Source organism: Bubalus kerabau, chromosome 10 (genome assembly GCF_029407905.1).
Source record: "Bubalus kerabau isolate K-KA32 ecotype Philippines breed swamp buffalo chromosome 10, PCC_UOA_SB_1v2, whole genome shotgun sequence".
Taxonomy (NCBI): Eukaryota; Metazoa; Chordata; class Mammalia; order Artiodactyla; family Bovidae; genus Bubalus; species Bubalus kerabau.
Window position 1 is genome coordinate 24,221,147 of NC_073633.1, and position 16,642 is coordinate 24,237,788.

Sequence of the window (16,642 nt, forward strand, 5' to 3'; positions counted from 1 at the left end):
AAATCTGCTCCTATTTTCTAAAGCTTCTATGTTACCTTACTTTGAACCTATGTTACCTATAACTTCTGGTATTCTGGCCAAGGCAGAGTTAAGCAGTTATAAAAAGAACTTAAGTTTTTTTTAACAGTAACTCCCATGTCGGGCATCCAGCAGAATGGGATAGGGCATAGGTAGTAGGGCTACAGCTGCTATTTATACGAGTCTCCTGAAAGCAGATGTTTATAAATCAGACTGTGACATTGCTAAGCGTAAGCCATCACCATTGTGTAGCATTACTCCTCCGCTTTAGTTTTCTTTAATTCAGTATCATTCCATTTTAAATTTGGAAATAGTGATGAATCCTCTTAGTTTGAGAAAGCAAAAAGACATCTTTTTCTTACGCGTCTCTCTAACGAGCTTCCATGAAATATGCCTACTCTGTTGAGACATACCATTGGGAAAACAACCAGTGTACAGCCTTGAACTCATTGCAACTGCCGCATGTTTTTCATTGGCTCCTTTATATGACAGATTACTCTCAAGAGCAAATAATTTGCAGCTCTTTTCACATTGTGTAAGTGTTTTTATTTTTAATGAAATGTTGTGATTAATAGCCTTAGTGTAACTGCTGTTTCCCCACTGAGTGTAAATGCCTCATATGAATGTCTTTAATCTGAAGGAACAGTTGTTTTATTGGACTCTTGTTGTTTTTCTGCGCTTCTCAAGATTTTTTGATTGCTTTGTTTGAAGTATCTACAGTGAGGGAAAATGAACCTCTCTATTTGAATTGTGAAGTAGGACCCAGTAGAGAAATTTTAAGGGTGAACACTGAGATACTTGAACATTCATATATACATTTTTATGGTAATTTCAGAATGGGACAAGCACTTATGGCAATTTTGATTGGCTTTCCAACAGCAGTTATAAAAATAACTTACCTCTTTGGCCCACTGGTTTTATGGTGACATTACCTTATAGATAGTATCTGAAATGCCAGGATAATTTCACTAAGTCTTTTATTTTATTTCTTTTGGCAAACCAGACTTAAAGTTTTCATTTATTCAATCACTGAACAAATATTTATTGAATGTGTTGTAGATATTAGTTCCTGCAAAGGAAACAAATGAATACAACAATTAATGTAAAAGTACATAAATGTTTCTTATAATGATAAGAGCTTAGAAATATTTTTAATACAATGTTTTTTATTATAGCGGTACTTCTTTGAAAGAGATATTTATTGTAAAAACTTAAAGTACTTGGAAGTTATACTTCTGGCCGTGCCAGAGTAGCTAGTACTGGACTGGCTTTCCCCATGTAAGCAGCAAGAAAGTTGGACTAATTATATGAAATAAATGTTTCTAGACATCTGAAAATATGCAGGACAATAATCTCTAAGAGATGACACCCAGGTTTCTTCCTGGAAGCACTTCCAGGCTGGAGTATGGGGTTAGGAAGGGGGAGCAGAGAGCTTAGCAGTCTCAGAGAGCTAAGGAGACAGAGATCAGAGTCTAGGGCTAGAATGATAGTGGACTTTGTGGGGCAGGCTGCTGGAGAAAAGAGAGATGTGCAAAGAAGCTCAAGAAAGCTGTACAGGGTCCCCATGAGTCTTCTACTAAACACTAAGCTGCACAAAACAGACCAAATTCTCCATGGTCCAGGCAAAGAATGCCTCTAAGGAAAGAATAGTTACTAGGAATAAAACTACCATATGACTCCAGCAATCCCACTACTGGGCACATACCCTGAGAAAACCATAACTGAAAAAGATACGTGTACCCTGATGTTCATTGCAGCACTGTTTATAGTAGCCAGGATGTGGAAACAAGCTAGATGTCCACTGACAGGTGAATGGATAAAGAAATTGTGGTACATATAAACAATGGAGTGTTACTCAGCCATAAAAAAGAACACATTTGAATCAGCTGTAGTGAGGTGGATGAACTAGAGCCTGTTATACAGAGTCAAGTAAGTAGGAAAGTGACAAATAGCATATATTAATGCATATATCTGAAATCTAGAAAATGGTACTGATGAATCTATTTGCAGGGCCAGGAGTAGAGACTCAGACAGAGAACAGACTTTGGACACAGTGGGGGCAAGAGAGAGTGGGTTGAATTGAGAGAGTAGCATTGAAATATATACTTTACCATATGTAAAATAAATAGCTAATGGGAAGTTGCTTTATAACACAGGGAGCTCAACCTGGTGCTCTGTGACAACCTAGAGGGGTGGGAAGGGGTAAGAGGTAAAAGGGAGGTTCAGGAGGGAGGGAACATATGTATACCTATGGCTGATTCATCTTGATTTATGTCAGAAACTAACAAAAGTTTGTAAAGCAGTTATCCTCCAATTAAAAATAATAATTTTTTAAAAAAAAGAATAGCTACTGGAAAGCTGAAAAATTACTAGAGTATTACACAGAGGTGAGAAATGTTCACATTCTATTCAACCAGAGTAGAGAGAGACCTCATAAAACATTCCAGGCACTCAGCAGATACTACAAAAAGGCTGTATTTTGAGAATAGGGCAAATACAGCTCTAAATTCAAAGCCTCTGTAGAACCATACTAAAAGCTTAAAACACACCTTGATAGGAACAAGTTGGGTTAACTGCCTGCCAGAACAAAATTCAACACTCTACTTAAAAAAATGACAAAATGTAAATAAGCAGCAGGTAGCGTACACAGTGTCTGACATAGAATCAAAATTACTACACGTGCCGTAAAGAAAATGTGAACCACAATTTGGAGAAAAGTCAATTGGTAGAAAACAAACCCAGAAATGGAAAACATGGTGAAATTAGCAGACAAGGAATTTAAAGCAGCTATTATAAATGTATTCAGATATAAAGGATAACAGGAACATCATGAGGGAACAAATGGTAGTTCAGTAAAGAAATGGAAATGTGTAAAAGAACTACATGAAAATTCTGTGGAAAAATATGACATCTGCAGTAACCCTTGGAGGAGCAGAAGTTTGCCAGAATTAAGGAAAACCAATGATGCTTACAAGTATAAATTTATCTTTTCGACTGTCTTGTTGAACTATGCCTAAAGGCTGACATAAGTTAATACCAATGTAATCACTATTAATGTAACTACACACAGATTTCATCCTGCCAATTCAGGAGACACAGGTCTGATCCCTAGATTGGGAAGATCCTGTTTTCCATTAAACTTTTTCTGCAAATATCCTGTTTTTCATTAAACTTTTGAGGGTAAAGTTTTTTAACTGCTGAGCTTTAGTGAAGAATAATTAGGTAGCCATGTGTTCTGTAACTGTTGCTGAGAACTCACCAGGTAGCAGTATTTGTAAGTCTTCTCTGCTTCAGTTTATCCAGAGAATGATCTGGATAAATCTTCAGATCTTCACTTCACATCTTTACTTCAATCTCCTGCAGAGTGATATTAAGCCTGCCTGGTTGCCAACCTACTGGAACTTGTTGAGCCAGGGAGATAGGCAGTTCCATACTTTTTAGTATGTGGTCTTAATCCTTCTGATGGTCTCCTGTGAGCCCAGAGCCTCTTTGGTTTGGTTTCTCCTGAATGTAAAGCTCCATTTTTATGGATGAGTTGGAGATTTTATAGCTCCTAAGGCCTCTGCCCCCTACATCACCACTGTCTTCTGAAGTGCTGCCAGTTCCTCAAAGTCAGTTGGTTTGAGTCTTATCAATCTGTCCCTCTGGAGGCACTTAGATTGACTTTGCTCCATTAATTAATTTACTTCTCTCTCCATTTTTGGTTTTGTTTTGTTTTTCGTATATTTTGGGTTCAGATTGCACATATCTCTGAGTTTTATCCAAAACGGAGTTTGTGTGTCTATTTCTTGTCCTATTTGCTGCTGTTGTTTTTCAATAAAGTGGTAGACACAAAGATGTATTCAACTCTCTGTCCTGAAACTGAAGCCAAAATAACCATCTTCTGTCAACTTTCAAATTTACAAACCTTTGGCTCAGCATTTTCACTTTTAGGAATTTATCTTACAGAAATGTTTATACATGTGCACAAAGATATGTGTATAGGAAAGTTTACAGAAACATTATCTATAGGAGCCTTAAATAATTAACCAACATAAATGCAAACAATATAAAGAAATGAATAAAATTGTGATATATTTGTATTAAAGAGTAATATGCAGCAATTGAGAATAATGATGGGAAGCTCTTAAAGATATATTATAACAGAGCAGATTGGAAAGTAACGTGGTTGGTATAATTTCATTCTCATACTAACGTGTACATGTAAGTGTATTATGAAAAGAAAAATTTTTGGAAGAACATGGACCAAAATAAGGGTGGTATTTTGGAGATAATGCAAAGTGAAACTTTGATTCTTAAGATACTTTGTATATTTATGTATTATATAAGTAAATTTTACAACAAGCTTATTCATTTTTTTTTAATTTTATTTTATTTTTAAACTTTACATAATTGTATTAGTTTTGCCAAATATCAAAATGAATCCGCCACAGGTATACATGTGTTCCCCATTCTGAACCCTCCTCCCTCCTCCCTCCCCATACCATCCCTCTGGGTCGTCCCAGTGCACCAGCCCCAAGCATCTAGTATCGTGCATCGAACCTGGTATTCATTTTTATTTTTAAATAAAAAATGTGAAATAGATCATCTACTGAAGTAGTTGAACCATGACTGGAGGTTTTCAGACGGGGCTCTTGTAAAGGCTCTCTCTGCTCAATAGTATCTCAGGTATCACTTGGGTATCATTTAGTTCAGGATTGCCCAAACGAGATCACTGTTTGCGGAAAAAGAGATTTCATGATCGAATAAGAATAAGAAATGCTAGGTTAACAAACTGAACAGGTTTCTTTGCTACAAAATTGCTGAGTCTTTAACATGTGATAAGCATGACCAAATATGAGTATTTTCTTTTTCTATGGCATACTTGTTAACACTCCCCCAACTCTGGAACTGTACTTTCGTTTACATTGCTGTTATGTTTGGAGCAATAAGCACCATGTAAATCTGACTCAGTTCTGTTCAGTGTTCACTGAACTCTGAATAATGCTGCTATGAATGTTCCTGAGAAATACAAATTAAGTTATTCCTTTACATATGGAAATGCAGGGCTGGCAAAACAGACATTTTCCCCAATAGTTTCTTAACTTTGGAAGGAGGTTCAGAAGATTTTTAAAGAAGTTCTAAACCTAATCTATTTTCAGAGAAAGATTATGAAAAAGGAACAAATTTTTAAAACAAATTTTTACAAAATGAAATTTCCAAAGAAAACTTAAACGTGCCTGCTGCAGATAGTTCGCTTGGCTGGTATAAGTGAGTGTCAGATTAAAATAACTGCATCCACTTAACTGAGAGCAACATGCCCAGCGCTGAATTTAATGATCTCTACCTAGAAACAGTTAAGTACATAGACCTATAGGCAAAGCTCATAATTATAATCTACTAAAAGTGATACTTTGTCAAGGTCTAGTGTATCATTAAACTGGAGCCAACAACCATAGTGGAACTGGGTTTTCTTCCTCTTAATACGGTGTATTACATTGATTCTGGATATTAAACTAGTCTTCAGTTCCTGTGATAAATTCTACTTGATCGTGACTTATAAACCTCTTACTTCAGTTCAGTTCAGTTTAGTCGCTCAATCGTGTCCAACTCTTTGCGACCCCATGAATTGCAGCATGCCAGGCCTCCCTGTCCATTACCAACTCCCGGAGTTCACTCAGACTCATGTCCATCGAGTCGGTGATTCCATCCAGCCATCTCATCCTCTGTTGTCCCCTTCTCCTCCTGCCCCCAATCCCTCCCAGCATCAGAGTCTTTTCCAATGAGTCAGCTCTTCGCATGAGGTGGCCAAAGTATTGGAGTTTCAGCTTTAGCATCAGTCCTTCCAATGAACACCCAGGACTGGTCTCCTTTAGGATGGACTGGTTGGATCTCCTTGCAGTCCAAGGGACTCTCAAGAGTCTTCTCCAACAACACAGTTCAAAAGCATCAATTCTTCGGCACTCAGCTTTCTTCACAGTCCAACTCTCACATCCATACATGACCGCTGGAAAAACTACACCCTTGACTAGACAGACCTTTGTTGGCAAAGTAATGTCTGTGCTTTTGAATATGCTATCTAGGTTGGTCATAGCTTTCCTTCCAAGGAGTGAGCGTCTTTCAATTTCATGGCTGCAGTCACCATCTGCAGTGATTTTGGAGCCCAGAAAAAACCTCTTGCTATGTTCCCAAAAATAGGTAGCTAATATTTTGTATCTGTGATGATGAGGGATGTTGCTCTATAGTTTTCTTTTCATGTGGTATCTTTGTCTGGCTTTTATATCAGAGTAATACTAACTTCACAGAATGAGTTGAAAGTGCTTCTATTTCTGAAAGAGTGGTGAAGGATTAGTACCAAGTCTTCTTTTAAATATTTGATAGCATTCACCAGCAAAATCATCTGGATTTGGGCTTTTCTCTGTGGGAAGATTATTATTTACTAACTAAATTTCTCTATTTATTACATAACTCTATCCAGATTTTGTGTTTCCTCTTGAGTAGCTTTGATAATTACTGTCTTTCTGGGAACTTTTTTACTTCCTTTAAGTTGCTAATTTATTGACATAAATTTGTTCACAATCTCTCTCTCTAGTCCCTCAGTCGTGTCCGACTCTGTGACCCCATGGACTGTAGCCCACCAGGCACCTCTGCCTATAGAATTCTCCAGGCAAGAATACAGGAGTGGGAAGCTGTTCCCTTCTCCAGGGGATCTTCCCGACCCAGGAATTGAACCCGGGTCTCCTGCATTGCAGGCAGATTCTTTACTATCTGAGCCACCAGGGAAGCCACATATTCCCTTGTGATTTTTAGTACCTGTATGGTTGGTAGCATTATTCCCTCTTTTATTTTTTATTTTGGTAACTTATATCACCAAAAAAGATGGGTCATGGTGAAGAATTCTGACAAAACATGGTCCGCTAGAGAAGAGAATGGCAAACTGCTTCAGCATTCTTGTCTTGGGAACCTCATCAACAGCACAAAGGGGCAAAAAGATACAACACTGAAAGATGAACCCCACCCAGGTTGGTAGGTGTCCAATATGCTACTAGAGAAGAGCAGAGAAATAGCTCCAGAAGGAATGAAGAGGCTGGGCATCCATGGCGCTGCCGAGTTGTGGATGTGTCTGGTGATAAAATTAAAGTACAGTGCTGTAAAGAATAATATTACATAGGAACCTAGAATGTTAGGTCCATTAATCAGTGTAAATCGGAAGTGGTGAAACAGGAGATGGCAAGAGTGAAAATTGACGTTTTAGGAATCAGTGAACAGGAATTAAGGGATTAGATCTGGTAGACAGAGTGCCTGAAGAACTATGGACAGAGGTTCGTAACATTGTACAGGAGGCAGTGATCAAAATCATCCCCAAGAAAAAGAAATGCAATAAGGCAAAATGGTTGTCTGAAGAGGCCTTACAAATAGCTGGGAAAAGAAGAGAGGCTAAAGGCAAAGGAGAAAAGGAAAGATATACCCATTTGAATGCACAGTTCCAAAGAGTAGCAAAGAGAGATAAAAAAGCCTTCCTCAGAGATCAATGCAAAGAAATAGAGGAAAATAATACAATGGGCAAGACTAGAGGTCTCTTCAAGAACATTAGAGATACCAAGGGTACATTTCATGTAAAGATGGGCACAATAAAGGACAGAAATGATATGGACCTAACAGAAGCAGAAGATACTAAGAAGAGGTGGCAAGAATACACAGAAGAACTATGCAAACCCGGACAACCATGATGGTGGGGTCACTCACCTAGAGCCAAACACCGTGGAGTGTAAGGCAAGTGGGTCTTAAGAAGCATCACTACAAAGTTGGTGGAGATGATGGCATTTCATCTGAGCTGTTTCAAATTCTAAAAGATTATGCTCTTAAAGTGATGCACTCAGAATGCCAACAAATTTGGAAAACTCAGAAGTGGCCACAGGACTGGGAAAGATCAGTCTTCATTCCAATCCCAAAGAAGCGCGATGCCAAAGAATGTTCAAACTATCGCACAGTTGCACTCATTTCACATGCTAGTAAGGCAGTGCTCAAAATCCTTCAAGCTAAGCTTCAACAGTACATGAATTGAGAACTTCCAGATGTACAAGCCGGATTTAGAAAAGGCAGAGGAACCAGAGATCAAACTGCCAACATCCGTTGGATTATCATTTAAAAAGCAAGGAAATTCCAGAAAAACATCTGCTTCGTTAACTATGCCAAAGCCTTTGACTGTGTGGATCACAACAGACTGTGGAATTTTCTTAGAGTTGGGAATACCAGACCACCTTACCTGCCTCCTGAGAAGCCTGTATGCAGGTCTAGAAGCAACAGTTAGAACCGGACATGGAATAACAAACTGATGCAAAATTGAGAAAGGAGTATATCAAGGCTATATATTATCACCCTACTTATTTAACTTATATGCAGAGTATATCATGCAAAATGCTGAGCTGGATGAATCACAAACTGGTATCAAGATTACTGGGAGAAATATCAATAACCTCAGATATGCAGATGACACCACCCTTGTGGCAGAAACTGAAGAGGAACTAAAGAGCCTCTTGATGAAGGTGAAAGAGGAGAGTGAAAAAGGTGACTTAAAACTCAGCATTCAAAAAACTAAGATCATGGCATCTGGTCTTATCACTTCATGGCAAATAGGTGGGGAAAAAATGGAAACAGTGACAGATTTATTTTCTTGGGCTCCAAAATCACTATGGACAGTGACTAGCAGCCATGAAATTAAAAGATGCTTGCTCTTGGAAGAAAAGCTGTGACAAACCTAGACAGTGTATTAAAAAGCAGAGGTATCACTTTGCCAACAAAAAGACTGTATAGTCAAGTCAAAGCTATGGTTTTCCCAGTAGTCATGTACAGATGTGAAAGCTGGACCATAAAGAAGGCTGAGCACTGAAGAATTGATGCTTTTGAACTGTGGTGTTGGAGAAGACTCTTGAGAGTCCCTTGGACAGCAGGGAGAACAGACCAGTCCATCCTAAAGGAAATCAGTCCTGAATATTCATTGGAAGGACTGATGCTGAAGCTGAAGCTCCAGTACTTTGGCCACCTAATAGGAAGAGCCAACTCATTGGAAAAGACCTTGGTGCTGGGAAAGATCTAAGGCAGGAGGAGAAGGGAGTGACAGAGGATGAGATGGTTGGATGGAATCACTGACTCGAGGGACATGAGTTTGAGCAAGCTCCGGGAGTTGGTGATGGACAGGGATGCTTGGCATGCTGCAGTCTATGGGGTTGCAAAGAGTCGGACACAACTGAGCAACTGAATGACAACAGCAACAACATCTTCCCTTAATTTATTAACCTTGTGTTTTTTTAAGAATGTGGATAAAATTAAATTTTTCCATTTGTGTTGAGGTATAATTGACAGATTGGCTCCCCTGAGAGCTCAGTTGGTAAAGAATCCACCTGCAGTGAAGGAGACCTGATTTGATTCCTGAATTGAGAAGATCTGCTGGAGAAGGGATAGGCTACCCACTCCAGTATTCTGGCCTGCAGAAGTCCATGAACAGTCAATGGGGTCGCTAAGAGTCGGACACAACTGAGTGACTTTCACTTCACTTCAGTTGACAAATAAATGATAATATATTTGAAGTGTGCAATATAATTATTTGATACATATATACTGTGAAAACATTCCAACAGTTAAATTAGTTAACACATCCTTTACCTCATATGGTTACCTTTTTGTGTGTAAAAATGCTTAAGATCTATACTCTTCAGTAAGGTGAAAGCTTAGATAATTCACATGAGACTTTTCTTCTGATAAAGACATCTTAATTTCCCTCTAAGCACTGCTTTAATTGCATGTCTCCATTTTTAATATGTTGTATTTTCATTTCATTCAGTTTAAAAGTTTTTATTAATTTTTTATTATTAATTTGTTAAATTTTTTATTTCTTGTGGTTTCTTCTTTGACTCATGGATTGCTTCATTTCCAGATATTTGAGATTTTCCCAGATTTCTTTGGATTCATATATTTGGGGGCTTTGTTGTTGTGTATATATATGCATTTGTAGTTGTTATTTTCAAAAAAGAAATATGTAAGTCAGTGATAATAGTGGGAGATTTCAATATCCTGCTCTCAAAAACTGATAACAATTAGAAAAAGTTAAAAAGAATATAGAGGACTTAAACGATCCTCTCAGTCATCTTGGCCTAGCGAACATTATAGACTCTCCAGCCAACGACTACAGATACAGATTCTTTTCGAGCATATATGGGACAATTGTCAGGATAATCCATATGTTGGGACACAAAACAAGTTTCAGCGTCTTTTTAAAGACCGAAGCCATAAAAAGCACAACAGAATTAAATTAGATATCCACAGCAGGTCTATTCTTTGTCTAGAGCTTGCTTTCCCTCGCTATAAAAGTGGTAAATCTCAGAAACGCAGTGATTTTTCTCTTGTAACACCTAGTGCACATGCTGGCATTCGTCCTGGGCCTTTGCCTTGCCTTCATAGCGTTTGCAGGCAGGGGGGACTGACAAAAAGAAGCAGGAGCCCCTGACCACTGCCATTACCCTGAATGGCATGACCACGGCTAAAAACTCCTATTGACTAAACCCCAAGGTCTCTTAAGCTAAAAACTATGGTTGGTTTTAACACTCCACTACTTCCTATTCCTAGGAAGTCTGATTTAGCCCTTTTAAATGTAGTCTCCATATATAATACAGAGATACAGCGATAGTACCTATTTCATAGAGTTGTAAAGACTAAATGAGTCCACATAAAGAATCCTGATAGCTTGGATGGTAAAGAATCCACCTGCAATGTAGGAGACCCGGGTTCGATCTCTGGGTCAGGAATATCCTCTGGAGAAGAGAATGGCAACCCATTCCAGTATTCTTGCCTGGAGAATTCCATGGGCAGAGGCGCTTGGAGGGATACAGTCCATGGGTGGCAAAGAGTCAGACACGACTGAGTGACTAACACTTTCATACAAAGAGCCAGAGTGCCATGTAGAAAGTGCTCGATAAATGGTAGCTGTAGGGAGATTTTACATTGGTCTTCCTCTGTCCTTTCCCTTGGAGTATTTATTCTCACTGGCATATTCATTTAGACTTCCTTAGTTTCAAAGATTCTGTCATAGTTCACAGACATTTTCAGGAGGTGGTTTTCCTACTATTTCATTGAAATGAGGTCCAAAATTTTCATATTTTCCTTTCTGCCTCTCTTCTTCTAACTTCCCTGTTAAAGTCATGACACATTTCTAATAATTCCTTCATTTGAAAATTGTGAGATTAAAATTAAAATTGTGAGATTAAACGTGTACTGCAAGGTGAAGGATATTTTAGATGTATATTAGGAATGGACTTCTAAAATCAGAAGTGTCCTGCAACAGAAGAGACATACAGACAAGCATTTGAACAGCAGAGCTCTGATTTGCCACTGCTTCATCTGTCCCACTGAGTCCCTGAAGTCTGCTAGCAGTTGTAATCTGTTACTTGGTAGTGAGGACTGTACCAAACAGATGGAACACTGTATTTTGCGTAAGCACAAAACAATATGTATTCTGTTTGTGTGGCTTTGGGATTTGTGATTCATGATATTATACTGTTGTAATTAAATGAATTGATAAGATGGCAAATGAACTGAGTGAATTGAGGAAGGTTATCAAACTTCCCTGGGTATTGCCAACCACAGAGAGCAGACTTTAATGTTAGATTTCACTTGAAGATGTGGCTTTTGAACTCCTGCAGAGCTAGAGGCATGCACAGCTCTGCAGTGAGGTCACGATAGTCTGGGGCCCAAGGTAAGTGTAACTAGGCTAAGCCATACTACACACATTGTTCAATATTTGATAAAGTGGGAAAAAATACTGAGGTTTTTTATCACATATAAGACTTACACCTGCAAAATTTGACAGATGTTGCATGCTGCCTTCAGAACTAAAGAAAATGCCTTGGGCACTGATGTGCTTCTGTGAGATGTCCTGTCCTCAGCTGTCACCTCCCTTTCCCTCACCCACAGCCATCATAGTGACCAGAAAGCCTGCTTGCTCTGCGGTGGTGTGTCTTGACTAGTGCCCATTAGTTTTCAGTAGTTACCCTTGGCCTGCATGTTAGCCTTCAGTTTAATGGCATTTTTTATGTTCATTCATTTTATTTTATTTCCCATCGTGGTTTTGTTTATTTCTTTTTTGTTTTTTGTTTTTTCTGTTCTCTTTTTTAAAACCGTCGTGGTTTGCCCTTCATATTCCCCAATATTTGCACATGACAAGATGTTGCCATCCCAACATTACCTCCCACTTCACTGACCAGTGCCACTACTGACCATCTAGCACCAGCCACAGCTGGACCACTGCCTTCAGCCCCACGGGATGTCGTGGCCTCCCTGGTCTCTACCCGCTTCATCAAATTGACATGGCGAACACCTGCATCAGATCCTCACGGGGACAACCTTACCTACTCTGTCTTCTACACCAAGGAGGGGATGGCTAGGTAAGTGCCTATATGTCTGGAGCCAGTTGGTTGCATCTGTCCTCCCAAGACCAGTTGTGCCCACCCTGACTCTCTGCTGTGCACAATCTGTACCAGCTTTCAGTCCAGAAAATGTGGTCACAGAGATACATCATTTCTAGTCGTAGGTCATGAAAAATAAATCCCTAAACAGACGAAGGTCCTGGTATTCTTTCCTGCCTTTCTGGGATGACTTGGGGAGAGGGTAAATAAAGGTATTGTAAGTAGAAATATTAAAATGTAACCAAGAATACCCTTTTTAATATGATTCAGTCAAGTACAACCTATAGGCTATGTCTTACTTAGAACTTTTCAGATTCTAGAAATTAAGGGAGTTGTATCTGCCTGCACCCTTAAGCAGGTGTGGGCTGCTGAGCTCAAGGGGTCTGCTTGATGACACAAGATTACTAAGTGACCCATTTTCCTAAAACAGTATTTTCATTACATTCCTCTCCATCCCTACTTCTTTCAGGAACTCACATTGCCTCTCCATTGCTTTTGGAGATTTTCCAGAATCACCAGGCTACTTCACTGCACAGTCTACCTGTATTTTATCTATCCAACCTTAACCTTATTTTCCTTTAACCCTAGTTAACTCACTTTCTAATGAAACCAGTCTAATTCCTGTCACTCTGCAGCCTTTTTTCCCCAGTTTTCTCTTTGGTCGTGTCCCCCTTTCCCGTTTCTCAGCTACCACTATAAAATTCAGTTAAGCCCAGTGGAGCCTCATAAGTCTCCCTGTACCTTTTCAGCACATGTAGCTTTTCTCTTCTATGTATGTTTGTGCCACTGATGTTGGCACTTAGTTATGATAACACATGATCTGATACTGCCATAGTTGTTACTCTTCTGTTATTTTATGTGTGTTTATGTTGTTTTTCCAGCCAGTCATACGCTCTTTGGGAGGTCCCACGCCACATGCTGACTGTGTGTTCTTAACATTGCTGAGTAGATCCCTTCATTGTGCTGTTACTTCACACCAAAATAAGAAAGCTGAAATACCTGTTTGGGTTAGGGCTCTGGCCCATGCAGTTAAGCTTGTATTTGTACTAGGGTGCTTACATTTGATATATATTGTATTTAATACCAAACTGGCAAGTTCAGAAGGTATAGGCCCCTTAGTCAAGTCAGTGCCCCTTGGGTTAAGACTCTGGAGACGCCTAAGTGAGTGACATAATCTGAGTCAGAAGGATCGCGCTGCTCACAGGGTGATGGAGTGTTCATCTGAACACTGCAGTGGATGTTTTGCAGTTACAGCGATAAGGAAACATCCTGCTGGTCACAGAAAGGCGAGACATGACTACCAAACAGCACCTGTCTTGAAATGTTTCCAGTAGACTTTCAAATCCCATTGCAAAGTCCCTGGGGTTTCACAGAAGGACAGAAGCTTTTAGTAATTCCTCAGAAGCAATCTTACATACATCACAGGGTCTTTGCTTCTAGTAGAAGGCCTTGTTCCTTCTACCAGGATTGCATTTCCTTCGCAAACAACTGTCTGGCTTCTTGTCCACCATCCTCAGAAGGTCTCTTCTCGGGTCTTCCATGACTACCCACCCAACATAGCCTCTTGGTCACTGTCACACACTGGGGCACTTGGTGGCTTGTTCCCAAGCCAGTTGTTAAATTTTCAAGAAATTTTGCAAAGCCAGTGATGACCTGGTAGCTTGAAGTTGGGCGTGGGGGAGTATTTACAGTGACAAGTACTCCAAACCAGAGCCAGTTGTTAAACATTTTCCGGAACATCACTGTAACATACCACCGTGTTTTGTTTTTTAGCTTTTGTATGTTTTTTTTTTTTTCCAGAACACTTAACACTCAGAAATGTTCTCTTTTTATTAACGCATTTGTTGCATTTGTCTTGTTCAGTAGAGTATCACCATCAGCTAGAACAGAGCCTGGCTTATCAGTAGCACTTAATAAATATTTGTTGAGTGAGTAATTTCAGACAGTGGAGAAATAATAATTATTCAAAAAATAATGTTGATAGTTAACCCCCATTTAGTAGAAGGAATACAAGTTATATCTTTGTCTGTGTATAACAATGTTATAAATGTATCAAAACATATTTTTTAAAACTTGTTAAGTATATTAGAAAAAAGTATAGAAACCATTTTTATCAATTGGCCGGAGCAGGAGGACAAGGCAAGTAGCAGTATACATAAAGGAAGAGGATCCAATTTGTGTGTCTATTGTTGAAAAGATGGAAAAGTAAGAAAGCTCTGGCCTAGAGTTTTTGGTCAGAATTAGTAAGAGATTATAATAAAGTAGAAGTTTGGAGCCAAGTGTTAAAATGCAAGTAAGAATCTGGATATGATCAATTAAGAAGGGACCATTTCAGACTCCTGAGCAAGTGTGCACATGGTTTTATTAAACAGCTTTTATTAGCAGTTCTTGGCAGGTTCTACACAAGATTAGAGAAGAAGAGTGGTGGAGTCAGGGAGACAGATCAGCAGTAGTTAGGTTGATCTAAACATGTGGTGGGGCTTCTTCCCTGGTGGGAAGTCAGTAAAGAATCTGCCTACAATGCATGAAACCCAGATTCGATCCCTGGGTTGAGAAGATCCCCTGGAAAAGGGAATAGCAACCAACTCTAGTATTATTGCCTGGAGAATTCCACGGACAGAGGAGCCTGGTGGGTTACAGTCCATGGGGTCGTGAAGAATTAGACATAACTGAGCAACTAAACACACACACACACAAGCATGTGGTAGGCCTGGATGGAGATGAGAGCAGTGACTTGTAACAGTAAATCTGGGGAATATTTCAATGGAAGATTCTTGAAGACTGTAGTAATAATTTTTGCTATTTCATTACTTTAAGATCATGATTTCTGAATAGAAGCAGTGAAGGAATAGAAATAACACCAAGTCAGAGACTAGATTCCCGTTAATTGTTTTATAAACAAAATTTATTTAATCTTTATAAGTTTACATTTTCTCATCTAAAAATTGAAGGTAATGTATTATTTTCATAGACAACCTTTCGATGTGAGGGTATATGCCACTGCCTGCATTTACAAATTCCCCTACTTCTTGCATCTGATAATTCAGCCACCAGGGGGCACTGTGTGCCTTGGTAATGAGCTGTATGATTCTGTTGGGTACTCTGCTGCTAAGTCGCTTCAGTCGTGTCCGACTCTTAGCAACCCCATGGACTGCAGCCCACCAGGCTCTTCTGTCCATGGGATTTTCCAGGTAAGAGTACTGGAGTGGGTTGCCATTTCCTTTTCCAATGCATGAAAGTGAAAGTGAAGTCACTCAGTCATGTCCGACTCTTTGCAACCCCATGGACTGCAGCCCACCCGGCTCCTCCGTCCATGGGATTTTCCAGGCAAGAGTACTGGAGTGGGGTGCCATTGCCTTCTCTGATTGGGTACTCTAGATTCCTGAAATTTCAAAGGGCCCTTCCTCTGCCATTTTACCTGTGAAATATTCACTTTTGTTTTCAATGCCTTTAAACAGCAGTATTTTCTATTAGCCACTAAGTGGAAGGTATAGAGTAAGTTATTTCAGAAATTAATAGCATTTAGAATTGGGCTTCCCTCATGACTTAGCTGGTAAAGAATCTGCCTGCAACACGGAAGACCTGGGTTCGATCCCTGGGTTGGGAAGATCCCCTGGAGAAAGGAAGGGCTACCCACTCCAGTATTCTGGCCTGGAGAATTCCATGGACTGTATAGTCCTTGGGGTTGCAAAGAGTTGGACAAGATTGAGCAACTTTCACTTTCAGAATTGGATAAGGGCTTCCCAGGTGGTGCTAGTGGTAAAGCACTGGCCTGCCAGTACAGGAGACGTAAGAGATGCAGGTTCAATCCCTGGGTCGGGAAGATCCCCTAGAGGAGGGCAGGGCAACCCACTCCAGTATTCTTGCCTGGAGAATCCCCATGGACAGAGGAGCCTGGTAGGCCACAGTCCGTATAGAGTCCGACATGACTGAATCAACTTAGCACACAGCCTTATAAATCTATTAGTCTGCTCCAGGATCATCAAACTATATACCGTGGGCCAAATCAAACTTGTTTTTATGGCCCAAGACCTAAGAGTAAATTTTACATTGTTCAAGTGGTTACACTTTAATAGGTTATATAAATAACTATAGTTGACCCTTGAACAACATGGGTTTGAATTGCACTTGTTTACTTACATGTGGATTTTTCTTGGTAAATTTGTAGTACAGTACCACAGGATCCA

At 39.6% G+C, this 16,642-nt stretch overlaps 1 protein-coding gene across 7 annotated transcripts in view; it reads left to right on the plus strand.

The window, feature by feature from the left end:
• Window positions 1-16,642, plus strand: part of NEO1 (neogenin 1) — a 238,422-nt gene that overhangs the window by 161,234 nt on the left and 60,546 nt on the right. For 3 of the 7 annotated variants that reach the window (XM_055536927.1, XM_055536930.1, XM_055536928.1), the window contains one exon: window positions 12,215-12,434. The exons of 1 other annotated variant lie outside the window; for it this stretch is intronic. In XM_055536927.1, coding sequence (XP_055392902.1) covers window positions 12,215-12,434 — 220 coding nt within the window. The remainder of the gene's footprint in view (window positions 1-12,214; window positions 12,435-16,642) is intronic. 3 more of the 7 variants (XM_055536929.1, XM_055536934.1, XM_055536933.1) reach the window with 1 other exon arrangement.